Source organism: Neopsephotus bourkii, unplaced genomic scaffold (genome assembly GCF_033783945.1).
Source record: "Neopsephotus bourkii isolate Nb327-2 ecotype Australia unplaced genomic scaffold, CSIRO-AGI_Nbou_v1 NB_1053, whole genome shotgun sequence".
In the NCBI taxonomy this organism is placed as follows: Eukaryota; Metazoa; Chordata; class Aves; order Psittaciformes; family Psittacidae; genus Neopsephotus; species Neopsephotus bourkii.
In genome coordinates this window covers 1,647,934-1,675,472 of record NW_026901542.1, presented here as the reverse complement: position 1 = coordinate 1,675,472, position 27,539 = coordinate 1,647,934, and the positions used below count along the sequence as shown (strand labels likewise).

The 27,539-nt window shown below is 39.6% G+C and overlaps 1 protein-coding gene across 2 annotated transcripts in view; it reads right to left on the bottom strand.

Annotated features, from left to right (window-relative positions):
- The window catches only part of PDZRN4 (PDZ domain containing ring finger 4), a 246,405-nt gene that overhangs the window by 9,948 nt on the left and 208,918 nt on the right, over positions 1 to 27,539 (bottom strand). For both annotated transcript variants that reach the window (XM_061361171.1, XM_061361172.1), the window contains 4 exons: positions 9,678 to 9,776; positions 7,262 to 7,324; positions 3,661 to 3,762; positions 193 to 309 (listed from right to left, as the gene is read on the bottom strand). In XM_061361171.1, coding sequence (XP_061217155.1) covers positions 193 to 309; positions 3,661 to 3,762; positions 7,262 to 7,324; positions 9,678 to 9,776 — 381 coding nt within the window. The remainder of the gene's footprint in view (positions 1 to 192; positions 310 to 3,660; positions 3,763 to 7,261; positions 7,325 to 9,677; positions 9,777 to 27,539) is intronic.

The window sequence follows — 27,539 nt, the reverse complement described above, 5'->3', positions numbered from 1 at the left end:
ACTTGTCATACTGGGCCTAAGAATCTATTGTTCTCCTTTTCCTCACCTACAGCGTAAAGGAGTTCACAGCATTTTAGAGACATAATTCTATCAAAGCCTTTGACTACATTTTGCAGTGTACCATTTAATTATTTATTAATAAAAAAATATACCTAGCAAAATTTGAAATGATACGTTTAGTAGCAGTCCTACCTGTTCCACCTCATTGGCTGTGTAGTGCATTGCTTCATTATGCTGCTCTTCCAACATTTCCAAGTTTAACTCCTCCAAGAATTCATTCCTTTCATCATCCAGCCATCCTTCCTCCATCTGCAAAGAATACATTAGTACATTATATTATGTTAGCATGGACACATGCTAAAACAGTAAACCCAAATGGCAATGCTTGACTAGTTCTTTTTATCCTAATGATTCTCTTCAGAAAGCCAGGCAGTAGGAGTTCACATCTCAAAAAGGGAAGAAAAAAAAGAAGGATAAAAAAAAAAAAAATGGGACTCTCATGCCTTTTATCCTTTCTTGAAACAGTATGACTGATTTTCTCTCATAATGAAGGAGACTGCACAGCACACACATTATTTCCTTTCAAAAGGTATGAAAGGCGCAGTGCATAATCCTGAAGCTGTCATGTTGATTACTGCAGAGAGCCCCCGCACTGAAAGAGTGGCAACGTTACTAATAGGGCCAGGAGGCAAACGGGCTCTTTCCTCTAACAACCTCTGCCTCAGTGCTGTGCCCTGCTGCTGCCACCTCAATAGAAACCTTATGTTGCGTTTCTGTCACCGTTTTCCCATTGATCTTCCGGGTAAACAAACAGAGGAGGGTGACAGAAAGATGTGGAGACTTGAAGGGAAGTTATTTTTGTTCTCGCGGTGTGCCTAGAAGCAAGGCTTATCCATTTGGATTGTTTCCCCAAGTGGAGAATAATACTTTAACATTTGGTGAAGACAGTGTTGCTAAAGGACAGGCAGGGGATGCTGCGTTTTCTGTCAAGCGACTATATCCTTTTCCTGCACCCATTTTGCACCCTTCACATCTTTCTAAACTGATGGGAACAGGCACCCCTATCCTAAACTCTTATTCCTCCCATTTTGTTCATTGTTCACGTGTGCACGTGGCACACATCCATTTGTATCTGTAATCCCTTGACAGATGGCACACTGTCAAAAAGGCAAATATGGGCCAGTGGTGCTCCTGATGAGACTGTAGCAGAAGGAAACATTTATTTTGTTGCTGGTGAAGGAACCAGAAGAAGGAGGTAACAAAAGGATGCTAAAAGGTAAAACCTCAGCATTAGACAATTGCAAGAATACCAACTATTCATGTTCCAGGACAGCAAGAGCAATGTAACACGGACCAACACCTACAGCAGAAGAAGCACCACTGCCTCAAAGCCAAGAGATCTCTGGCCAGAGGTCCCAGTCAGAAAAGTTACACCAAACCAGCAAATACTAGTTCAAAGCTACACAAGGAGTGACTGATGCTGTGTGGTACTTCAAACAATACTGGCAGGAAACTGCTGTTTCCCTCGAAAACTCTGATGTGTTTTTGCTAATGCCAGTGAACATTTTCTTCTTATAAAGAACATAAATCTTTCACCATTTCCCTTGGCAAAGCCAGACTTTAACAGCTCAGGATTAGAAGGAGGCTTTTTTCTTGAGGAGATGTAATTTTATGTTTGTCCCTTATGTTCCAAGCAATTCTCTGAAACATCTGGTACTGGCCAGCAGTTTTGTCTACTTGGTTGCCTTTTTACCCCAAGAAAAGCATGAACACAGTCTTCCTCATTTGAGGAAATTGCAGAGCTTAACAAATCTGGAGTATGAAACATGAATCTCACTTGGGCAAATTTGTTGCTTTGACTGGGGCAGGCCCAGTAAATAACTAATGTGAATACTTATGTTACAGGTTTTGGAATAAAAATAATATATAGCTTAGTATACATGTGCACTACATACACTGTGTGCACATACAGACATGTGCACACATGCCAGTACCATTTGTATACATATTAAACAGACATTGCACTCCTTGGGTGCTCTGTTTCAAAATTTAATTATTCATTGGTATTCACTGTGCAAAGAAATGGTCAGATAAGGTTTGCTTCCTGTTACTGAATGAATGTGCTCAGCAGTCATCCTTCAAGATTGCAAATTACCATTTTCTATCTAGAAGTAAAAGCCTGCTTAATCCTGCTTTTACCACAGTCAAAACAACACAACTAACATAAATCAGTTTACGGTCAGCCTGATTACTGACACGCTACAGCTTTTTCTCCAGTTTTGTATAAACACGTTCCTGAAACACATAAATTAAACAAGAAAACCCAACACCAAAGCCCCAAACCTAAACTGAAATACAGTTTTCATAATTTGAAATGAGCATCTATATGGGAAACTATATTGGTACAGCTAAGTAATTCCTTATCTCATATTGATGTAACTTTTTCATGTTTACTAGTCTGAACAAATACAGAGAATGAACCTTTGGTGGGCATGTCTTTTATAAGTAGGTGGATTTCTGTTTCCTATAGAAAGAAAAAATCTAGTGAAAAATATTAATAATAACATTGAAATAACGCTATCAAAACTTCTGCAACTTCTGGTGAAGGCTACATTTTTGCAATATGAACTGAGGCATGGCTTTTTTTGTTGTACTATGCCACCGGTTTTATGGGAATTGTTTAGGTTCCTGAAAACATAAAGGAAATAAATGCTGGAATTATGACTCTTCTTATAACTACTGGATTCAAGTACGGATTCCAAGTGGCACTGAATTACACTTTATTCAATTTATACAGAATATGCAGCTAGCAAGACTGAGACTATCAGATCAATAGCATGAGAAATAAATGGCAACATAACCAGCTCTGAATTGGTGGCAGATGGAGAGAACAGAGACAATATAGTGTCGTTTTGCTTTGCAGTGGCCTATAAACAGAATATAATGGGAAGCAAAATATTACTCTTCCACTCCACCTCTCCTTTGGTCCGATGATCAACCTAACATCTGCCCTCTGCAATGATATAAAACATTCTTGGCATGACAAGATTCTTGGCACTGGCATAGTTTTATGTTTAAAACCATAGAAGTATTTCTATAAGCTTTTGAAAATGCATCTCCTGAGATACAAACATGTTTTTGTGACCAGAGTGCATTTGGAAACAATCAGATCCAGGTTTACTGAGTGGTACTGTAGTGAAAGTCCCATAATTGGCACATAAATGAATACTTTGTATGCCTGCTTATAAGTGCACAGAATAAAAAGAGACATCACCAATGACCCACTACAGCTCTGTGTAAGTTTATATAAATGACTAAGTATGGAAAATTTATCCCCAGAACAAATAAGAATCACATAACAAGTAATACATAGTTTTTTAGTTCTACTTTATGTTTTACTAATACCATATTAGTGCTGCCAGCTTTATTTGTATACCTACTTACTTTGCTGGAAAAGGGATTCCTTAGTTTGGGGAAAGCAAGCCCTAGTAACATCATGTTATTTTCTTTGTTGACTAAACAGAGGCAAAGATCTGCAATTATCTGTTTCCTTTTGTCAGGAACGTTGGCACTCCTATTTCTCAGCAGTTCATTACTTACAGTGACAGTGAATGTATGGTATAGCCCAGGTTCTGGCTCAGTGCATCTATTTAGCCTAACCTGCATCTCTGGTCTTGCGACCAGCAGTACAATTTTCTTGCATTCTTCACTGGAAAGCAATGCCACTGCCTCTTCCCGATTCTGGACATCTTGTCCATTTATCTAGGAAACAAATGAAAGTGACACATTAGTTTCCATTTCCACAAAGCAACACACAATAAAGGGCAGGTATCAGCTCATTTGTGCTGAATGTATGGACAATGAAACTCGCACAACGGGCTCATCTTCAGCCCCTCAGTGGTAAGTGCCTTCACTCAATTATGCGCTTACTGTAAGAGCTGTATCGATCGTTGAAGGATGGTGGACATCAGAGGAAGCAGTTATGTTCATAAATGTCCAACCTGCGCCCTGGTAACATACATCTAGCAACACAATTAACCAGCCCCTGACAGGTGACGTTCATCTTTCTCCGTTCAGAGTAATGGAAGTGTCATTCTGAGATAATAGTGCTGGTGGAAGCAAGACTGGTAATGCTACAGCTAAAATCAGTCACACTGTATGCTGGTAGAGAGCCAATTAGAGAGCTACAGTATTATCTCTCACCAGGCAATACTTACAGGCTACCGCTCACTGCTGCTCCATTTAATCATTTCATATTTGTGCAGACAGCTTAGTAACCAGAACCACACAAAACGTATGTATCCCCCTTACAAGGGGATAATCAAAATAAAAGTGGCTGCCCAATAAGAAAGTGCTTTTGTTGTTACTTTTCTCCTAATCTGTCACCTCATTAAAACAGCCACATCCATGACTACATGGTAACAAACAGATTTTGCATTGTCCAAAACCTTTTATTGAGGGAATAAAAAAAATATCTTGTTTTCTGTATGTATTTTGTTTTGTCCAATTTGCAGCACAAGAAGTCGATTATTCTCACTGTGGTAACAAAAAACAGAACAAAACTAAAATCTGGGTCTATTTGAAAGGTGGTGAAAACAAAACTGGAAGACAGAAGCATCTGCATAGTGGGGGAAATAAAAACTTTTAAGGGTTTGATTTAAAAGTACCAGGAACTTCCCATTTGAAAAGTAAAGTTGCATTTCTGCTTGTATGTTTGACCTGAAAGCCCTGACTCAAAACCACATTTAGATGAACGAAACTGCAGTGCACTGTGATCACCTAATTGTCAATGAGTGAAATGTCTGAGACCCTTCAAAGCTTACGTGAAGGGATTACTGTGGTCTGTGGGAGACCAATCATCTGTTTGGTAATGTAGAGGTGCCCTAACGTGAAAAGCAGAGATCAGCCACAGGGGCCCAGGAGCAGATCTCCAACTTGTGGAAAACACCTCCAGCCATGGTGGCTGCTCAGGCAACTCCTATCAGCCAACCTTGGAAGCAGTGGCCCTGCTGTCCCCAAAAACCTGGAGGTGACCACCCCACACCATCTCCATCATCATGGGGGATGAGCAGGACTTCAACCTGCCATGCAGCATCCTACCCCATGGACAGCATTTGTCAGCCTAGAGGTTCACAGCTAAAACCAGCAGAAATTTAGGCAGTCCTCACTAGCACTGTCCTTAAAACCTTTCTCTTGATGTTGTAACATTTAATCCAAAATACTCAGGCTCTTCTCTGATGCTTAAAGACACTGTGAAGGTGACAGGAGAGGTGTGAGGTTTGTGAAAATGAGAAGGGGGCAGTTTCAGCCTCAGAAACAAGAGGAAAACTGCTGTAATTTTTTGAGGAATACAGAAAACAGAGCATCCTCCCATAGTTTTAACCCACGCTATCTGCCACCTTCAGAAAATGCCCCCATGCTCAAGGATCTGGCTCTCTCCCAGCCTCAGTGTAATCCCCCTGTAATGGCACTGTCACCTTCTATTTCCCTGAGTTATCTCATCAATAAGAGTAGATAGAGGGTCAATGTGTTTTCAGATATGAAAGTAAACCCCACATAACTCTCTGGGTGTTAACTTTAATGATAAAACTCGTAGCTATATATCAGCACTGACATTAAAGTAATGCTCCAGTCTACAAAAGGATGGCAGAATTACCTATGCTCTTCTCACCCCCCAAGTCTTTACTCACAATCGAAATGAATTTCGTTAGGAACTGGTGTACATTTGCCTGATGCTGCTGACTCCTCAATTTATCCAGATATTTTACAAAGCAATGAAAGGAGCAGAAAACAGACCTGCTCTTTTATTTTGAAACACATAGAGTAGGAATAAAATTTGTTTCTACTTAGTTGATAAACAAGTTTTTTTTGCTTATTTTTGAAAGTTAAAAATACCATTATATCCTGTTGCTTTCTTCAGTAGATATATTATAAAAAGACACAGAGGGCAGTGAACTCACTTTTTCTCTCCTAGATGAACCCCATGATGTGGTCTCATTACCCTAGGCCCTGATGAGGGGCTCATGACTCTCGCACTGTGGCATCTGTGTCTTTGGGGGGAACACCATCCTGTGAACCCTTTCACATTCCCAACCACACAGAGAATAAACCAGGAGCCCCTGAGTGAGCCCTGACATTAAAATGTAATTTGTAATTTCCACTCCAAAAAATGGATAACTTGGGCAAACCAGCTTGTAGACTCTGTTGCTAGATTCCAAAAGCCAAATCAGGGTAAGAGATACTGGTTCAGGTTTAAGCAAAAACATTTCCTGCAGAAATGAAGACTGGAGTGAAGGGACAGGTTGATCTTGCAACAACCTGAAAGTTCATGTGCCTAAATTATGAAGGGCAATGATGGAACAGCCTACAGAAAAGCAGACTGTCATCATCAGGAGATACTTCTGGGACTTCAGTGAAAAAAGGTCAAAACACAAGGGAAATCAACTGGGAACCAGAACTAAAATGCTACTGTACAGCAAAGGGTTTCCAATCAACTGAATTTTTTGGTAGGTGCTTTGTGACTTTATTACTAGGGCAAAAAATATACTATTCACTGCCAGCTGAAAACAGAAAACAGAAACTGCCATTATGGGTACTTCCTTCTCTGTACTCTCCTCCAGAGTCAGCAGCTGGCCACCCTCATCCACAGCAGCTATGTTGCATCACACAAACCTACGTCTGGGGCAGCACTATAATGGGTTGATTCATAGAAATAAAAGGGGAAAAAAAAGCCAAGATGGTGGATCAGAAAAGAACACATGAAAGCATTATTTTATTGATGGAGGAAAGAAAATATTAACAAAAGCATAATAAGCACAATTCTTGTGTTCAAGACAATCCTTCACTAACAGCACATTTTTAATAAGAACTCTTACCATCTATGCTCAGCACAAGTGAGTTTTAAACAAATTTATGCAATCAGCGAATGATCAGCAAGTCTCTGACACCCCTATTGAAGTCTGCAAGATCCCTGTTTAGAATTTGACACTGAGATGAACATAGCGGAAATGAGATTTGCTAATAAATATGGCAAAAAACAACATGGGACACAAAGGCATGAGCCAGAGTGAGTTTGTCAGTCCCATTTTTCAGTACGCGCACTCTAGCTCCTGGCTATTGTGTTAAAAAACAGACAGACATGGATTTTCTCATCGATCACAGTAACAAAGAGAACTACCTTCCCTCATTAACAGCCCACAGAAAAAACAGCACTGTGTGTTTGTCTGAAGAAAAGAGTTTAAGGAAGACTATTGTCACATACTTGCAAAATGCGGTCTCCTTCACGGATCCGTCCATCTCTTGCAGCAATGCTGTTTGGATCAACCTGCACAGGACATTATCCAGTAACTGATCATAGAAAGATTTTTACTGGAAATACAGTAAAATTGTATGATTTCACAAGTTGAAAAAGTATCATTTTTATTTTGCACAGAGGCAATCTGAGGTTTCCTTTACAGTCATATGAACACAACATTTCTTTAAATAATTGTATAAGCTTGTTTCATAGAATCATAGAATAGTTAGGGTTGGAAAGGACCTTAAGATCATCAAGTTTCAACCCCCCTGCCATGGGCAGGGACACCTCACACTAAACCATCTCACCCAAGGCTCTGTCCAACCTGGCCTTCAACACCACCAGGGATGGAGCATTCACAACTTCATATAAGAAAAAAGAACAGAAAGGGTTGGGATTGAGATTAGTGTTTTCTTATGCCACCATCAGGCCTTAGCTTTCAGCTATCAGAGCAGAGTCTGAAAGTCCACTGTGGAGTACGGTGCTTCTGCAGCAGCTGCCTCTATACAAATAGACTCGTCTTTGGGAAAAAAGGCACATTCATTATTCTTTCATGAAAACACTATTAAGTGATTATCTTGGTTATCAATCTGTTATTTCCTTCAGAATTTTGCAGCTTGTGGAGAAACAGCAAAAAACCACCCTGAAAGATCTATATTGTATAGATCCCTCACAGATCCTGTATATTGTTTCTGGTCTGAGTCAGTTAATTTTAAGTTAGTTTAACCTAAATATATGCTTAGAGCTCCATTAACAGTTTATCAAAGTCACTATAGCTTACCCCTGAGCAATGACCTACTGTTCATTGCAGGGCAATTCGATCTATCACCTTTCACTTGATGGCTATCTTAAATCATTTATTTTGCCTCGTCATGCCATAAGATATTTTGTCAAACCAAACATTTGAGTTGAGCACTTGGTTTGGAGGTAGCATCCTCTACAGCTGTTAGATATTATTTTCTTCTTGTGCACTGTCATATAAAAAAAAAAATCATTTTGAAGCGTTTAACCAAGTACAACAGACAATATAATTGCATTCACTTTAAAAGGTCTGAGAAAATTCTACCGTGTATGAAAAACAGCACCTTTCAAATATAATCCTGGAGTGTAATAAGAGCTTCCTGCATTTCCTTTGTCCTCATAAAGTCAAACAGATTTTAACAGCAGCACTTATGCAAGTGGTGGAAGACTTATTCTTGGGTAGTTTTATATTAATCCCTCATTCTTGTTCCAAGGCTATGCTTTTCAGCTTTGACACTGGTGCTGCCCTGAAAATGTGCAATCTTGCCTCCATACGTGCTCATTTATATACAGGAGAGTTCTCTTTTATTGCTCTTCTCTGTTCATGAACTTCACTCAGAATTTAGAATCACAGAATGGTAGAAAATCTCAGCTTGGAAGGGTCCCATAAGGATCATCAAGTTCAACTCCCTGTTCCTTACAGGACTACCTAAAAGTAACCCATATGACTTAAGAGCGTCGTCCAGACGCTCCTTGAACTCTGACAGGCTTGGGGCTGTGACCACTTCCCTGGGGAGCTGGCTTTAGTGACCAACCACCCTCTCGGTGAAGAACATTTTCGTAATGACAAATTTGGTTCAACCTGTCACGAAAGTGACAAATTGGGAACACGATTCATTCAGGACAATCACCACTGAGCTTGGACTCACCAGTGATTTTGGACTCACAAAAGTTCTGCTTTATCCAGAAAAACAACCCTTTTTGAATGGCTGGAGACTCAAAGGGAGCTAGCATTCCTGGGAGTCTTGTAGACTGACTCTGTGAAACACTAACACCCTGTGATATGTACTAGATGCCATGTTTTCCTGGTGAAGCCAATGAAAACCTGAGGGTTCATCCCATCTCGGTATCCAGTACTTTATTTTTTTGTCTGGCAAAGTCTTTCTGACATATTCCTCTCCCAGCCTACTTTCTCCACCCATCTATGGCATGTTTGTGTGCACCACAACTGTAACAATAACAGAAATAACAAAATAATGATTATCCACTCTTACAATTACCGAGGCTGTGGAAGGGGGAGAAAGCAAATAGGGGATGGAGAATGTGTTTTTCTCCTTAAAAACTCCTCCTGATTTCCATCATAAGGACAGATTCCATTCAAAATTCAGACCATGCTCAGACTGCTTTGTACTTCCCTAACTACGATGTAGTTAAAAGCATACACATTAAAGAAGCTCACTAGTAACAATTATTCTACTTGGGCAACATAATTTAAAGTGATAACCTAAATGAATTGTAAGTGACACACGCTGGCTGATGGCTGACACTTCTGCACTCGGAGCACTTGCTCTTCCATCACCTGGAATGTTCAGCCTTCCACCATGAGCATCTCCCACGCTCCTCCTCATTGCCATGTCCTTACCTCACTGACATAGATCCCTGTGTCCTCTTCATCATCTGTTCTGTAACAGACAGTCAGCCCCAGCTTCTCCTGGCTGCTAATGCGGCACAGCTCCACCTCCTACAAGAAAACACACAGGCTTGTATGGTGGCTTTTGCCAAGGGTGGAAAACATTGTGTAGCACAAGTGAGCATGAAGCGGGTGACAGACTGTAGGACATACTCATTCTGATGATCTACTCATATTGCTCAGTCTTGACAAACAGTATTTTGTGTGCATCTTTAACCAGTAAAATATTCACTGAATTAAGAAGGAAATCCCAGTACACTGCAGGCTCAAGCCATACAGAAACAGTTCAGTAAGACATGCTGAACTTTTTGACAAATACGGCTGTGCATGGATTTTGCAGGTTTTTTGCTTTTGGATACTAGAAACTGACTTACAGTATTCTACATAGTCATTTTAGTTCTATCACACCAACTATTGATTTATAGGATATAAGACAGGCTGGCTACACATCAATCTATCACACAAATGCCAGTCCCTTCTAACAGCAATCCAAGCCATAAAGCATCATAGCGTATCTATCCATTAATAGCGTACATAATTCCTTCCTTGGCCAGTTTAGTGTCATAGCTTCATTGCTGAAGCTGTTAGGTAACAGAAGGATGCTTCAAGGAATCTCCTGTGGAGCTGAACAGCCGTGGCATCTTCCTCAAATGTGAGATGATGCAGAAAACATATTTTTAGTGCCAGATGTCCCAGCAGTGGCATCTCATGAAAAGTGAAAGTTTTTAGGGCAGATGGTGCAGTGATAACTACTACATACACCCGTCTGAACTGAGCATCATGGGGTTTCACAGGGGAATCATTCACAAAAATGCAAGCACTGTGAACAAATAATTGTCATAAAGCACAATGAATCCAACAGCACAGAGTATTTGGTTGCAAATGGGAAACTTTGGTTGATATATGTATTTGAGGGGAATTTGCAGATAACATTTGGAACTTAGCTTTTGCTTCTTATGGCTGTGCAAAACAAGAAGACAGACAAACCCACATTTCAGTTCTCAGTCTGTGGAAGAGCTTATTTGTTCCCATCCCCAGAGGTATCCTGCAGATTAATCCATGACCACGCACCAGACACACAGCAGTGAGGACTCACTGCTGATTCCCATTCAGTTATGGGGACCAGGTGCTGAAATATCACAGCTTACAGAAAAACTTCATTAATTTCAGCTGGACATTTTTCACTGCTATGGTTCATTCCACTGCCAACCAACGTACACATCTACAGGGGTTCAATACCTGCATAAACCCTATAAACTTGTCTCTGGATTTTGGACATCCAGTGTTTTAATGAAAACTAAGAAGATGTAGAAAATAGAATGAAACCAGGATTTTTCTTTAATTTTTTCTTAAATATGGCAGGAGTTTTAAATATGATGGTAAGGAGTGGAATTAGTCTCCAGTAAACATGTTATACATCAAGTTTGAAAGAGGAAACACAGGCCTGTGTTTTATTAGGGAAGAGAATCGCAGTGACCTGATTTTGGCATTGGAAGTGTAAGCATGTGTACCAGGAGAGAGGCCTACTCAAAACCTATAATAATTGATGCCTCCAGAGGGAAAGAACACTTGACTAGAACGGTAATATTAGGGAGAAATTACAGTAACAAAACGGCTTCAATTACAGCAACAAGGTATACTTTTAAGGAATAAAGAAGCTTGCGGTCCCTTGGAGGCCTATAAGGAAGCCTAAATACACCATAAAGGTCTGAGACTGGGACCTCTAAATCAAGGCAAATGAGAATCTGTGCACAAACTGAAATCCATTGACTTTCATTGTCCTGCTGGCACAACCTCCCGTCTCCCTGCACGAGGCTGGACAGGGGCCCCAAGGACTGCTCTGAACGTAATTTCTTTGGTGAAGAATGACCTTGAAGTTCTAGTAGATGATTTGTCTCAAAACGTTACTGCAACGCTGTGCCAGTGTTTCAAGCTGCAAACAAACTGAATCCTTTCAGTGTGCTGGCTGAGTGAGTGGAAGAATTTAACCTTTTAGGGCATGAAAGAGCAAAGGAAAATGAGGATGGCCTTAGAGGCTCCATCCTGTAATCCAAGAGGTTTGATATAACTGACTCTGGGAACCAGCTGATGACCACTATCAGTGATTAATATCCTCTGAGTGGTATGCACCAGACCTGGCTGTACACATTCCTTGAGTTGCCACAGTTTTTGTTTCTCTGCCCAGGAATACAGCTTAAAGCTGAGATTTGTACTCGGTCGTCTTGGAACTACCACTTTTGTAAATGAGTGTATGCATGCAGTCCGATGATTAAACATGGCTGTGTCCACTTAGAAGCTGTAGATACTTATGACTGAGATACTGGTACTTAGTACTAAGGCCAAACAAATGTCTGATGTTTTTCATTCTAAGACTCAAGCACGTACTCAAGTAGTGTCTTATTCAGGCATGAGGGAGAAGTTGGATAAGGTCTCTTGCTTTGCATTGGAAATCATTCCATACTGTTAACTTCACGACATCCTCTTTTTTACATTCTGGTCACATTCAAACAAATCAGAGCTGACAAAATATCTTTGGATTTTTTTTTTTTTAATTTAAAGTGTTTTTAAACACTTTGTATAAAATATTAAATAATTTCTCAGAGCAACAGCCCACAAGTCCTATCTTTATATCAAGCACATCCAAAACAAGTTCAAAAGATGAGCAGCAACTGAGATGCTAGAGAACCTGGACCATAATGGTCAAATGCATTTGACATTGCATTTTGCGACAGATGCTTTTCAGTGTTTTTTTTCCCCAAGTGGCATTTAAGAGAAGAAGCAACAAGTTTGGCAGCAGTGGCTAATTTATAAGAACGTAATTTCCTTTTCTGGAATCCTTTTAGATACATGCACACAAACACACACACATATATAGTAGCTTTCTCTTTGGGTTTTGCATGTGTGCACATAGGGATCGAACCAAAAGTCTTTGAAATTCATTTTAAAATAGGTGAGAAACAATATTTGGAGATTCACAAAGTGTGCTGACAGACAGATGGTGGGAGGAGAGGGGCTGAGGAGAGAGCTCAGGAGATGACAGCCTCCTCCTCTTTTGGGCACTCTGGGGGCAGCCGCCTCTCAACACAAAGAGTATTCTGCTGCCAAGTGACAGAAATCAATGCCAAATTACTGTATCTTTGACTTGCTTCTTTTTTCTCTGTGCAGGCAGAACAATAACTCAGTGCATTGCCACAGTGAAGACAATAGTTTAAAGTGTTCAGCTATAAATTATTTGGTTAAAACAAAGACGTGGAAATTAGAATAAGGAATATCCTGTCTTGAAAGATAGGGATGCAAATTTCCAAGGTAGCTCATTTCTTCAGACATACAAAAAGACAGGAAAGAGGTGCAGGTCATGCTGCTGCAGGACTGAAAACTGGTTATACAGCTCATCCTCTGAAGTGATGGAGTAGTGACTATAGCCTCTGGCTCCCAGTTAAAGGCCATCACTTGCTTCAGTGATGGAAAACCAGTCAGCCTCAGAAGACATAAGACCAAACAAGGAGCTGTCACCTCTTTGGGGAGGGAAGGCCAGGTTAATACTGCCATTTCTCTCAAGTAGTAGAGAAGTAGATTATAAATGTCATCAACTGGGCTGTTGGCTTTCTAGAATTGCTGGGAAGAGGTTAAGAACTATTATAGGAGAACTTGTAAACTTTGCATCTGTTTGCAGTAATAGCTTTTCTACTAAAAGCTAAATTTCAAGGAGTAAAGCTGACAGTCTGTTAGAAAACAGATCATGAACCCTTCCATGACCATTCTTAAACAGTCTTTTGGGGGCAAAAAGAGCTTCACGTTTTGCCCCACACCCTGGAAAACAGAGTACAGCCTAAGAGAGAAGTTGGTAAAGTTGAATGTTGAAGATGTTTACAAGAGTTATTAATCTGAAAACTCTGTGCTGGAATAACTGCACACATGGAATCTTATTCTGTCTTATTTTTCTTTGCTGACCACTCTGGCAATAGTCTATACTAAGCCATGCACACCTTTGAATCTTTCCACCACTTTCTGTCAGGATTAGCTACTCCCTTTTCAACCCACTTACAATGTGGCTGAGATCTGCCCAGTCTCATCACAGCCTGTCAGCCTCTCCCACCTCCATTTGAACCACCCCACCCTGGCACCCCTCTCCAACAACACAATCCTTTTGTCCTCATTTTCAAAACCCTTCTCAATTCACTAAGTGACTCCTCACTCATACTCACAGACAGCAGCCTCACTCACCCTTTTCTGTCATTTCCCCCCAGATATTTCCATTGCCAGTAAGTGCCCATGCCCACACAGCCCCTGCATCACCTACTTTTTACTACCACCTTATAACCCATCCTGTTATTTCTTCTGCAGAAATCCATAAAGAAACTACTGCCTGGTGAGCAGGAAGTCTCATCTACTAAAGTGACGACTTCACTACATATGAATCATGCCTACAGCTGGGCGCTACCAAAACCAACCTATCATTACTGCCCTTTTGCTCTTCTTCCTCACTCTCATCCTCTGAGTCCGTCTTGCCTATTCACACATCTGTGTGATGAGAAGAAATTTTTCTATGGGTGGGAAATTACGCAAACAAGAAATTAGAGCTCAATACAAATTGGTTGTGATGAACAGTAAGCTACCCTATCCCCAGGGTAGGAGACTCTCACAGTCCATAGCCCATACAAGAACTTCCAGTGTTTGAAGGCCTCTGGGTGACATTGAAACTCAGAACAAGCCTGAGGTTTGATGTGTCCCTTGCCCACAAACTGCTGGGGAATGAGTGCATTCAGGGAATCCCTTATGCTTCCTGTAATAATATAATTTTTGTTGAATTTGACTTCCTGTTTTTACAGAACTAGTGAACAATGGAAGGGTAACACTTGGGCTGCTCTAGTGCAATGGAGGTTTAAGAAGAAAAACACTGCCCCAACTCTAATGGGTTTAGAGTCCAGTTCCTGGACACTATAATACTACCTCATGTCATTCTATGTCCATTTTTCATTTTGTCCAGTCATGACTTCCTGGTTGTGAAATGCAGCAAGACTAATTTACTGTATGTACCGTAGACCAATAGTTAACAAAAGTTAATCTACTATTTAACAGAATTCTATATCTTGACAAAGGTGAACTCTACTCTTGGCTACCTCATGTCCAAATATGAAGGACTGGGAGTCTCCAGCTTCTATGCTGACAAGGAAACTTGCTGATCCCCTTTGCAGTCTATTTGTATACAGAAACACACTGACCCATTTCTAGAATGGAAACCTTTAATATGGAAATCTCAAAAAAGGTTACCATCAGAAATGACAGAGAGTGAACTTGTTGATATCAGCAGCTGGTTGCAAGGTCAAGAAATGTAAAATTTCTGAAAAATCGCTGGGTGTATCTTAGACTACTGGGCATATGTTTGAGGTTCACGCTCTACACCGAGGAAGGGAAATTTCCCTACCTTCTCAAATTCATCATAACCTTTGAAAAGGCATTAGTAAGATCTTGCCTCATAAGACAGTTTTTCAGCCAGTTTCCAGAACTTTTCTGCCCTTTAAGTCTCTATTCCTGTTCAATTATAACTGCTTTGGTGCAGTCACCTCATGTAACTTTTTGTGACTTGTGTTCCTTATCTATAAGAAGAAAACAATGCAAACACTGCCAGAGTAGAAGGACATAAAAGAATAAATGATTACAGAGTGTTTGAAAGGCACTGTAGAAATACTATAAATATACTACATTCTTCCAATATCCCCTGTCTGACTTTATAGCAATTGCTGCGCACCACTAAAAGGACCAAGAGAGACTATCAAAATCGCCATAGCTATTGAGTTCCCTTCATCCGTACAGTATATCAGGGTAATGGGTCCCATGAACTCTGGTAACACCATTAGAAGGGAGAGCATGGAATCAAAGCGCAACAGTATTTTTCCTAAATGGGCAATGTGTGATCATTTCAGTTAACATTTAAGTCCTTATTACAATGAGAAAATCATCTCATCGTTGAGACACAGTCAAACACCAAATTAATTTTAGTGTTATTCTCTAGTGTAACAGAACCTGTGATTCATTGTTCAGGGTTTGAATTTTTGTGACATGGTAGGATAGAGGATCCTAAACATGTTCTGCTTACAATACAGTCAGCTTTTAACTTCTTAGTATTAACTAGCATCTACCTTCTCCCATTTGACTGCATTATCTTTAGAGGAAAAGAATGTCAGCTTTTCCTGCTGGTTATATATCAGTATAGTCCAGCCTGTAAAACCAAAACACTGTGCTTTCTTCTCTCTACCCTTTCAACAACTCTCCTGAACAAGGAAAAAAAAGGGACAGAAAGGAGAAAGGAAGTTTTGCTATTTACAAGCACTAAATTGCCAGGTTTTGAATTAGGAGCCAAATCACCACTATAGCTTTTAGAAAAGGAAGTCACCGCAGTGTACTGGAGCAGGATTCCTACTCACCAGAAGAAAGCTAAAAACCTACCAGTCTGGGAAAGTCCTTGTGTGGGGAAACAAACAGTGCAATCTAGATATGCTTTATCTTCATCCCAAAATGCATGAAAGAACTGTAGCTTGGCTCAAGTCCCTAAGGCTGACAAATTCCATCTATAAAGCCCACAGTAATGTAATGTATTCTAAGGCAAAAGAATTCTGAGAAAGGTAGTCTATGGAGGTCTCTGGATTCAGCAATTTTTCTTTACCTTAGGATAATTACTAGTACCTCTTGGATCAAAACCAGACTACAAATTGTTACTAGTTGCTATTATTGCAAAATCAAGGAAAAAAATACAGAAAAATAAAATGTTATCTTCATAGCCATACAGAACAATATGGTTATCACCAGTTAGTGAATTACTGCCCATTACCAATGGGTCATGTGGATACTCTGAAATAACCCCAGGTGTCAGCTGAAACACCTTTAGGTTCTACCACTGTGCCAGGCTAGTTTATTGTGTTGTAGCCTTGACTGTACTTTTGGAAGAAATCAAGGCTTATTGCATGCAATGAGAGGACCCAATGTCTGATGATTGAAGTAGAAGTATAGTCTTTACTATAAATTTTAAGAAAAAAAAACAAACAAAAAAGCAAATAAATAAGAAAACAAAAACAAATAAAGCAAATTAAAAAACAGTAGTTACTTTTATCTTTGCTTTTCCTTTTTACCTGCTGTAATAGCTGAGAAGCTGTTTAATGTTCATTTTGCTAATGTTATAATTGACAGAATGATTAAATGAATGAATGAAGAACAAAAGGCCAAGAACAGAGTACTTACAGAATAACGCAATGAAGAATTAACTGAGAAAGTACATTAAGGTCTGACTTATTTTAATAAACTGGTTATACTGAAAAAAAAAGAAATCCTCATCCATCTGAGAGCTAGTGTCATTCTTCTTCAAACAGAAGTGCGCAGGGACCACAGTGATTACACACACCTTATAATTAAGATTCACTCTTCAGTATTGTCTTTGTTCTGCATCTCTATGGATGAGATGAACCCCCAGATTATATGCATAACTAAATTTTGGCTGCTTTTTACACTTTCTGTCAAGGTTAATATAAGAAGGTTGTCCTGCAAAGTCGGATCAATTTTATCAGCTTCTTGCCAGTAGTGTGTGTAAACTATGGAAATCAAGCTAAAACTCGCTCTCAACCTTGTAATTGGGTCTCGTAATCCCAACTCTGCAGTTCTTATCTCATCTCTGGGAGTGAGGTAAGCATCTGGATCATTATCAGGTAGAGTTCCAAACAGCTGAGCATCCTGACAGGATCTTGTTAATCACTTTCACTTTTTTTGGTCTCTTCCTTCATATGACTGAAAGGATACACCTTTTCCAGGCTGCCAAATCACCTTCTAGAACATTTAATCTTCATAATGCCACACACTTGTCATCACTGGCAAGTAATTCTGCTTACAAAATAAAAAAAGTGAGCTATCCCTCACTTTTCTTACAGGAACAGTTCAACCTAATGAAGTCCTAGGAGGGTAGAGAGATAACAGTGGAGCTATAAAAAAGAAAAATTCATCTCACATTCAGATGTGATGAGAATGGTGCTACATGTTACATATAAGACCATGTCAAACGAGTGTGGGTGTAAAATAAAGGGAACAACAGCCTGGGTTTGCAACAAAAAAGCATCATCAGCAGAATAAATGATGTTCTTTAGACTTCCCTTTAAAACACCATTTATTTCACTTCAGAATTTGTACCATGCAGTAGAAGTTGTGACTGTCACTTACAAATGATCAAGGTATATACAATGGGTAAGACTACAGACTTAAAAGAAACGCTTGGTGTTTCAGAGAAGCATCACATTTCACCTTACCCATATCATGTTTCCACCTCTCTCACCTAGGCTTTGTTAAGCAGTTATGTCTTTAACAACAAGAAGTAAATTGAGGAAACTGAGAAAAAAAGATGAGTAAATCCAAGCACCAGTAGAAGTCTTTAACAATAATCTATTTTAAATATGATGCATTATTTTTTCCCCATGGGCTGCCTATCTCTGCTTAGATGAAGAAAGTCTGTGGTACCTCCAATGTACATTTACAAAGTAGTTTCATACTAAAGTAGATATAAACAGGAAAGTAGGAAACACCTATCACTGCAGCTTTAAGTGTACCAACAAAAAAAGATCAAAACCACCTGGGATTCTGGTGGGATTCTGGGACTGACAGGTAGAATGCAACTCATACTACAGGCAAACAAGACTTCCTAGGCCTGAGAACTATCCTAACGTCTCTTGTCAGAAGGATTTCCTAGGAAATACACTAATGTCTAATTGTAGGCTATGTAGTAGAAGTATTCAGCGTGAAACAGGGTGCAAGGAAACTGCCTTCCCGCCCCCTTCACAGGTCACTGCAGGGTCCCACTGCCTTCTTTTCACAGTGAATAGGCTTGTATTTAAATGTGGTGGATTTAATTTACAAACACTGGCCACCTTCACCGGAAAAACAATGCTTCCAATCATAAAGGCAAAGCTCTTAGCTCCTCTGGTACCTTTACCATGGAAGGTAACAAGTATTGCAGGATTTTAGCAGATGATGGTTCAGTTTTAGAACCTATTGTGTACATACTTGTGGAGTAGAGTTCAAGATTTCTCTTTTAAAACACTCTCGAGTTGTGAAAACAACCTAAAGAAATAAGTTATTTTCCCCCTTTCTAACACTCCCAGTATGTTCTGTTATGCATACTTTACATAGACAGGCACATCCACAATGTACTTGGGGGCTATTTGGATGGAAATAGAAAAGCTATGGAGCAAGACGGAGTCAGCCTAGATGTAAACAAGCTGGAACTGCTGGCAGCTGTGCTGTTACAAATAAAATTGCATTCCCCACTGTCTTCTCACTTATCAATTTTGACAGAAGACTCTCCTGACTTCTCATAAACTGCATCGAAAAGGACAAATCACATTGGGTGTCAGATTTACCAGAATGGATTTGGTTGGTAGCTTACCACAAAGAAACAGAGGGTTATCTCCATTCCACATGGTGGGGAAAAACAATGCTCTGTTCAAGGGGTGGGGGCTCTACCTTATAGGCTAAAGTCTCATTTAATCCTCATTTTTTCAAGTCTGGTTTAGATTTAAGAATCTCTGACACAAGATTTGTTTACTTCAAAGCAGAAAGGAAAAATATCAGCAAGCATTTCTCAAATGCATAACCCAAAACTAATACAATGCAGAATGAGAAATATTTAAAAACAAAATCACTTTCCTGCTGATCCCTGCTTTGTAGCTACACTTGGAGCCACATGCTGCTTTGTGTTCAGACAAAGAATGTTTTCGGACAGCAGGATACTATAGACAATGATACCAACGTTAACAAAAAAGAAAGAAAGAAAAGCAGTAGCAGAAAAAAACTCAGAATTAATATGCTGACATATAGGCACCTATTAATAAAATAGCATCTTGCAACTGTAGGGGAAGAATTTGGCCCTGTAGCTGATGCATCCTTTGATAATAAAGAAGCTCCAACAGATAAGGGAATTCACTCTCTCCCTGCAGCTCTGGAGAGAATATTTTCAGTGCACACTACATTTCTATGTTTGAAATCAAACAATAGATTAACTTAAGGCATGGCAAGCCTGCCAGTGCATATTCAGCAGTCTGATGTGTGATGATCAGTAACAGTCTGATGGCTCTGTGTGGGAAGAGGAAGACACACAAGTATCAGCTGAGAGTCCCAGTGGGTGAGGATGAGGGGTAGATAGCAGCCATGGAGCAGATGGGGGAACGGGTTGGGCTGTATGAACGATGGTGCTGAACTACAAATGTGAGAAACCTTTGATCACTGTGCTATGAACAAATTTAGCGTTGCAGTGGGAGGAAGGGTCTAATCATAGAGGGATAAGATAAACAGTGTTTAATTCTGAGGGCCTCCCAGGTTTGGTGTGGCCTTTCTGTCTTGCTTGTAAACAATATTTTAAGCCTTGAGCGTAAAGACAAATGTTGGTCTTCACAGAGATTGTACCTCTTAAGGAAGTCAAAGAGAGAAACCGTTTAGAGCTCCATGGCTGCAAAAGGCTCAACAGCCAACAGTACATCCTCCACAAAGTCACAAACATGCACTTGAACCTGAGTTTTCCCCTTAGCTAGCATGCGTAATAACAAGTCTCCAGACTGTGTCAAACAGATAAATCCAAAAATCAACCCTTACACGAAGTATTAAACGTGACATATTCTAAACACTACTGAATCCCATTTTCCCCCCTATTGTCTGGATGATCACACTGGAAAGTAAAATGTCCTCAGCATACTTTGTTATGTCAAGCAAACCATGGTCTTATTTTTCTCCCTAATACTTCCACCTCTCTATTCATTTTCCTTATTTCTGTTCTTTCCCCATGGTGCAGTATGAATGTTAATTTAGTAGAAGTACTTAACTATATACACATATTTTCCTATGTTATATATGCATTTATGTTTTCACCTGCTTGAGACCCAACACCCCTTATGGTATGTTCTGCACTTGAGAAAACCAAGAATTCTTGCTTTCTGAGCAGAGAGATCCATGATGAACTGCTTATATATAGTATTTCTCAGCAGTCAGCTTTGGTCCTCACTTTTGGTCTTTCACTCAATAGAAGTGTGAAGTTGCAAGGATATGTAGAAGAGAAGAGTTTAAAGTATAATTAACTAGCTGATAATATGCAGCGAAGGGTTTCCTTTTCACTAATCCTAGATTCTACATTCTCACTTTCTTCTCATTAAACAAAGTAGGTGGGAATAGCACAGACAAGACAGAAACTGAACCTTATGGTAAAATGAGATAAGCAGACTGGAGTAGAAACTATTCCATTGTGCAGTGTGTGTGAATGTACTGACCTGACACATTGGCTCGCAGCCTCTATATTGCTAAAAAATCCTTCACATTTGGATGATTTTGACAAAAAAAAAAAAAAAAAAAAAAAAGGAAGAAAGTAATATTACCTCTATTTGAAGAAAAAAAAATCTGACTTTTCATTAAAGCACCTATCCTGACCGCCATATTGAAACTCTTTGGCTATCAACGCTGAAAAACAAGAGATACAGCTAAAGAATCTGGTCTGAGCCATTTAAGAAGGGGGGAACCTCTTAAACTTTACCAGTTCAGTTCTTCTGGTTTGGGGGCTTTTCAGAACTTGTTTTCCAATGAAAATGGCTTTGAAATAAAATGTTGGAATGAACCTTCTCTTGGTTAGCAGTGCTCCATGTCTGGCTAGAAGTCCTCTAACTACTTAGGTGGCTGGAAAAAATCTCCTGCAAGGGGAGGCTGGGAGAACTGCATTTGGTTAGCCTTTTGAGGTTATCTTCTTAATAAGATCTTATTGCTTTCTTCCAGTACCAAATGCTAGGGTCTAGAGAAGTCAGAACCAGACTCTTCCTGGACGTGCACCATGACAGTCACATGAGACAACAGACATAAGTTGCTACTCAGGAAATTCCAAGTAGATATTTAGGGAAGTGCTTCTTACCATGAGGGTAGTCAAACACTGGAACAGTTGTCCAGAGACCTTGTAGACTGTATACTATAAACCATAACCAGTTATAACTGTATCAGCTATATAATCAGCATCCATTTCTTTGCTCCTTTATGGTATGCTGTTCTTGTAATTTCTGGACTTGCTTCAATTCATGGTACTTGAAAACAGCATGGAAAATTTAATGGTGACATCTACTAAAGGGAATGTGATGATATTAGCACATGATATCAGTGCTAAGATCTTTATAGTGACTTCTACTTTTCTGTTTGCCATTCACTGTGTTGGAGATTATGGTCTGGAAGGGATCCAACACCTTCAAAAGCTCTATGTACTTGGAAAACTCTTTGATACACCATGAACCTTCTCAGGAGAAGACCCCAATGTGCGGAGTGTTCCATACTATAAGGTTACAAAGCAACTCAAATATGACATGCTTCAAAGGGTAAAGGAAAACCTGTTAGAAGTAAGAATTCTGATAACATCAGGAACTTCAAGTCCCCAGAGATTGCTATTTCCCTTCCAAAACCACATGTGCTACAGCTGCTTCTAAACCCAGTTCCTAAGTCTCCTAAGTTTATCAAAAAGCCCCTTCTCAGCTCAGAGCTCTTTCTAGACTGTAGCAAGTTCCTTTTCCTAGCCAACAAAGCCCAGAGGTTTACAGGCTGTCACAGCTGCATTTCAAATCAGCCAAGAATCACTTGGTGTAATTAGTTTCCACTTTTCACAATAAATTTCACCTACTGCAGGTAAAACCGTACTTTATTTTTGCTGTATTTCAAAATGTTACTGCCCAGCACTTGGCTCTGTAAACATCATTATTACTGCTGCCTGCCTGCTTTGTGCCTGAAACGTGTCAGAAGATTTATCTGCCTCATCAGCACTTTCTAAACACCCAGGCAGCCAATCGAAAGGGGGAGGCATAACAGATGTGCCAACATCTGCTGCAGTGAGCATTTATCTGGACAGCAGAACACGTAGCTGTAGATTCAAACTCCTAACCAGTTACAATTCCACACGTTTGGACAGCCTTGATCTACAGCTGTGTGAAGGATATTTTGGAATATTAATTAAAATCAAATTGAAAATGTAATTTTTCCATTTTAGACAGCTGTGAGAAATATACCTTCCTGTAATTCGGTTTATGCCCTTTCAGAATCATTAAAGGCAAAATACTATGAAAAGGCTAAATTTAAAGTTGAGCTTGTAAAATTAGAAATTCTTAGAAAACACCATTCTAAAATTCCACCCCATCCATACTCATTTAGTTTGAGACATATATGTGTTAAGATATGTATAGCTGAAATACGCAAATTTTAATCACACACATGTGCCTATAAATCAAGCACATGAAGCGATAGGCAATGACTTTTAAAATGCGTTTTTATTTTCCTGGCACCAAAGTGAGGTCTATGGGCACCATATCCATGCTGAGTTTCAGCTGTTCAAACTTCTGTTGCACATGGAAATGTCCTCCACCCCCAAACATATACTTGGATAGATTGATGAAATCATGAAATGAAATACAAAGCAAACTCATCATCTGTTTTTTTGATGCGCAATACAGTTTCACCTGTATTCCTGCTCACCAAACCATGCCCTCCAGGAATGACTATCACATTCTCTTTGAAGAGCTGCCTCATTAAATAAAAAAGCAAACTTCCAGAGAAAAGACCTCTCCTGTTTTTTTGATTTCTCCTCTGAAGGCCCAGCATGCATAATATTGAAACCTTGTTTAAAGTACATTTTCTTGTAAAAGGTTCCCTCTTGTTAGGGGGATTTGGCCCCTGCTTCCTGTGCTCTTGAATTTCCTAGGATTAGATTTCCTAAGCTTTAAAGTAGTGACATTATAATAGCTGGTTAATGTAACTTATTTTTAAAAGAATATGTAAAAGAAATTTTTTCGCCCATCTTTTCTCTGTGTAACTAGATTCCATGTTTCCAAGATAGACTACACAAACTTTCAACAGAACACGTATGAAAAATAGCATTAATAAAACTGTTAGAAACATTCTCATTGTAAAGCATATGTAGGGGTATGTGGTATTATAATATAAAAACTGTCTGAACAAAGCATTTCTCCAAACCAGAAGATTTATAATCCACAGATTACCATAAATATGAAAATATTGCCAGCTCCTTTTTCTTCCTTTGCTGAGAGAAAAAACACATAATATATGTTGTAATGTTGCCCAACAATAAGGTGCTGCTGAACTAAGCTCACTTTTCTTCATTTTCCTGGAAAAACATAAGCTCTGACAACAAGGAAAAATTTTTATTAGCTTTCAGGTGAAGTGAGGAGTAATCCTGTGTTTGTTTTATGAAATCAAACAAAATGAATATCACTGACTTGATACATTTTCCTCCTGTTTTAAAAACACAATAAATGGTAATAACTTTGATAAATCTGCCCATGTCGGTTTTGTGTCTTTTTCTCCCTACTGTCTCATGATCCTCTGTAGTTGTGGACACAATTCAAATCCCTACATTGGGATATTCATTACTTAGGGGAGGTGAGATGACAGAAACTTCATCTGCTTTGAATGTCAGAATTTTGTGATGACATCCAGTAACCCACTCCAAATTAACAAACAACTGTGGCAAAAAACCCCCCTGACATCCTCTTCCATCTAAACGATCCAATGACTAGCAAAGAAGAGTGATTTAATGGCCAAAAAGGAGATGCATTACAAGTAAAGGCTCCTGGGTTTTACTGCCAGTTCTGTTACTGACTGACTTGGCAAGTCTTTCAATAAGCCTGTCCTTAGTTCACCTCCTTGTGAATTCCTGTAGCAATACAGGACATAATAAGACTGAACAACCTCAGTGGAATGGTGTTAAGTTTAATTAACTTATACTTGAAAAGTGACTTCAATTCTTAAAAGACAGATGAAAACATAAAAGGAAAGAATGCTCCTTTTGCCACTCATTTGCAGCGTGCAATGGCCACAGTTAGGGAGAAATTACATATTTATTGTTGTCTATGTGTGAATTATGCTGACTTAAATCCCCAGGCATTTTAAAAATAAAATTGCCAGTGAAATACACAATCTTGTGCTGTAGTGCACCAAATGCGTGCTGGAAGAGTCTTCTGTCACAGTGTTATCCAAAGAATTACAGCAAAAAAAATATTTCAGTGACACTTCTCCATTTTAACTGTGATCTTTTCCATTCTTAGTCCACAGTGACAGTCAGCTGGATCACAGGCCATGTGTTAAGAGCTCAGAACTCCTTCTGAGATAAAAGGAAAAAAAGTCTCGAGGAAGGGTTTTAGAACCTGATCACTGCAGTGTTTTCTCAGGTGCAACTGAAAGAACCCTAATAATCCACTTGTCCAGGAGACTTTCCCACATGCTTTGCAATTAATACCATTATAATATAGACCTTTTTTTTTCCTTTGGATATGTATAATACAACAGGTAGGAATGGAAAAACCCCCAGAACACAGCCCTCACAAACCAGGTCTTTCCTACTACAGATCACAGGAACACACATACCTGTTCCCTTCCTTCCTGATACTTCTTAACAGCAGATGCTATAGAATACTAAGAATTGACACAGGAGATCAGTATAACGGTGTCAGTGAAATGTCTATACCATGCAGCATCCACAATTCAGCCATAACTGCTAGGCAATTATGGACTGATAGTTAGAAAATAAACATAATACATGAAGTCCCAGTCTACCTCAGCTCACTCTGAGCTGTCAGATCAGTCCCTTCACCATAACAGCAGCTGCATAAGATAAGGCAAGTGGTGAGAAGTATCTGCCTTTCCGCTGGAAATCTACACCACACTTGCCAACAAGCCTTTTAAGCCCCCTTATCACACCAGTCAATTCTGATGACAATGGGAAGCCACAATGTCCACCATTTCAGCTCTTCTACAATGCAACACCCATGTCTCGATTACAGTCCTTATTTCCAGAAGCCTTCTCTTTTAAATTACATCTGGTGGCTGCTGAATTAAAAACCTGCCTTTTATTTGCTAAAGTCTTTTTCTTCGTGATTCATCCCAAGTTTTAAAAAGTTCAGGGTAAAACAAATCCAATTTCGGCAGGAAATACAGAGAAGCAAGTACAATCTGATAGCAAGTCACAGAGGTATCATAGTGGTTCTACCCCTGTCATCCAACCTGAACATGGCTGGAATTTGGTTTGAACGATCCCTGCTCAAACAAGGTTTTTTTCTCTCTCTCTCACCCACTTATGCTATTAAATAAAACCCATTAATTAAATAGCTATGCAGAGAAATTCCATACTACATGTAAGGAATTTCTAAAAAACTGCCATCTAAGAAATGTTTTCCATTTCGATGGCTACACATCCACCTTCTGGGTCAGCTTCGTTGTACAGAAACACTCACTGGGTGACAAAACAAAAGAGCCTAACTGCAGAGATAGGAAATGCTGGCAGTGTGTGCACAGAAGCTGTTTCCATAAAAAACTGTTTATTCAGGTGTTAGCAATTGAAGCGGGAGCTCCAATTGCACTGTGGCAAGTGCCTGTAATGCTCACACAGGGGTGTTTGCAGGCTATCACAGCTCTGGAGGGAGCTGTTACAGGCTATCAGCTCAGTAATCCTCATGTTAAAAAGGCCCTAAATATGTATTTACAAGATAGACGGATCTGTTTGGTTTAGTGGTTAAATAATCCAAGTGTTGAAAGGGCCTTTAATATGAATTTGCAGGGCAGGCAGGTCTCTGTTGGCCTATCGCAGCAGTGGTAGGTCTTTCACAAAGTCAGCAGAGACCATGCTTTAGTGGCCCATGAGGGCCTCAACCCACAAATGCTTATATGTTCAAGTAACTTTACTCAGATAAACAGCCTCACTCAGGCTGCTAAACTGAACAAATCTGCTTCTTCTTTTGCTTTAAGGAAAAAATACCAATAAAATCAGAAACTTCAAAAGCCTTACATCACAGAAATGGGAAATGTGAATTTGCGCCTCAAACACCTTCCCCCATCACGATGGGATGAGTGTTACTGGAAGAATAAATGAATGTATTACCACTGCACTGTACCTGCTGCAATGCTCAGACACGTAAGAGAAAGGAAGAGAACAGGATAAAATTCACACTTACGGGAGTTTTAAGTGTTCAGTGAAGTCTACACAAAACCTTACTCATGACCAATTCCCAAGGTTTTCTAGCTTTTCACTCTTCAAAGACCATTTTTAATAATTTGTGAAAAAAGCCAACAGCCTCTGATCCAGAAATGCTCAGGTCAATAGGAAATCTTTGCAATTTCAGTGAGTATGTATGAGGTTAGTGGTAAACTTAAAGGACTGATCTACATTCAGAGTTAACAGATTTATGAGTGCAAATACTTACCAAAACATTTAAATGAACGGCTGTGCAAACCCATAAATTAGCACTTACATTCAGCATGCACACACACACATTTTTTTTCCCTGTTCCGACTGAAAATCTCTCCCTCGGATCTACAAAGCAGAGCATGAACTTACAAATATTCAGTTTTGCCCTGAGGTGTTAACCAACCCTGAGAACACCATGGGTCGCTCCACTTTAGAGGAGATACTGATGATGGAGTAAAGCAACTTTCATATGAATCTTCTCATTTATGTTTCTTCTGAACCTTCTAAGTCCTGTTTTCCAGAGCATAGGAAGAATCAAAACAGCATGTGTGTAGTTTCTAGCTTATGCTCCAAGTTTCACAGAGGCATTGGGTGGGAAAAACGCCTTTTCACACGGCTTTTTCTCAAAATACTATGCTCTTTTGTGGCTGCTGTTCCCTGCAGGACCTCTGATCCTTTCATTGTCTGGGCGCAAAAGGCTTCATAAAAACTGACCACAGAGATTTCACCTGCGCATGCCTCATGTGGTTGCCTGTTGATCTAGTGACATGCGTTAACTTTCTGAGTAAAAACAT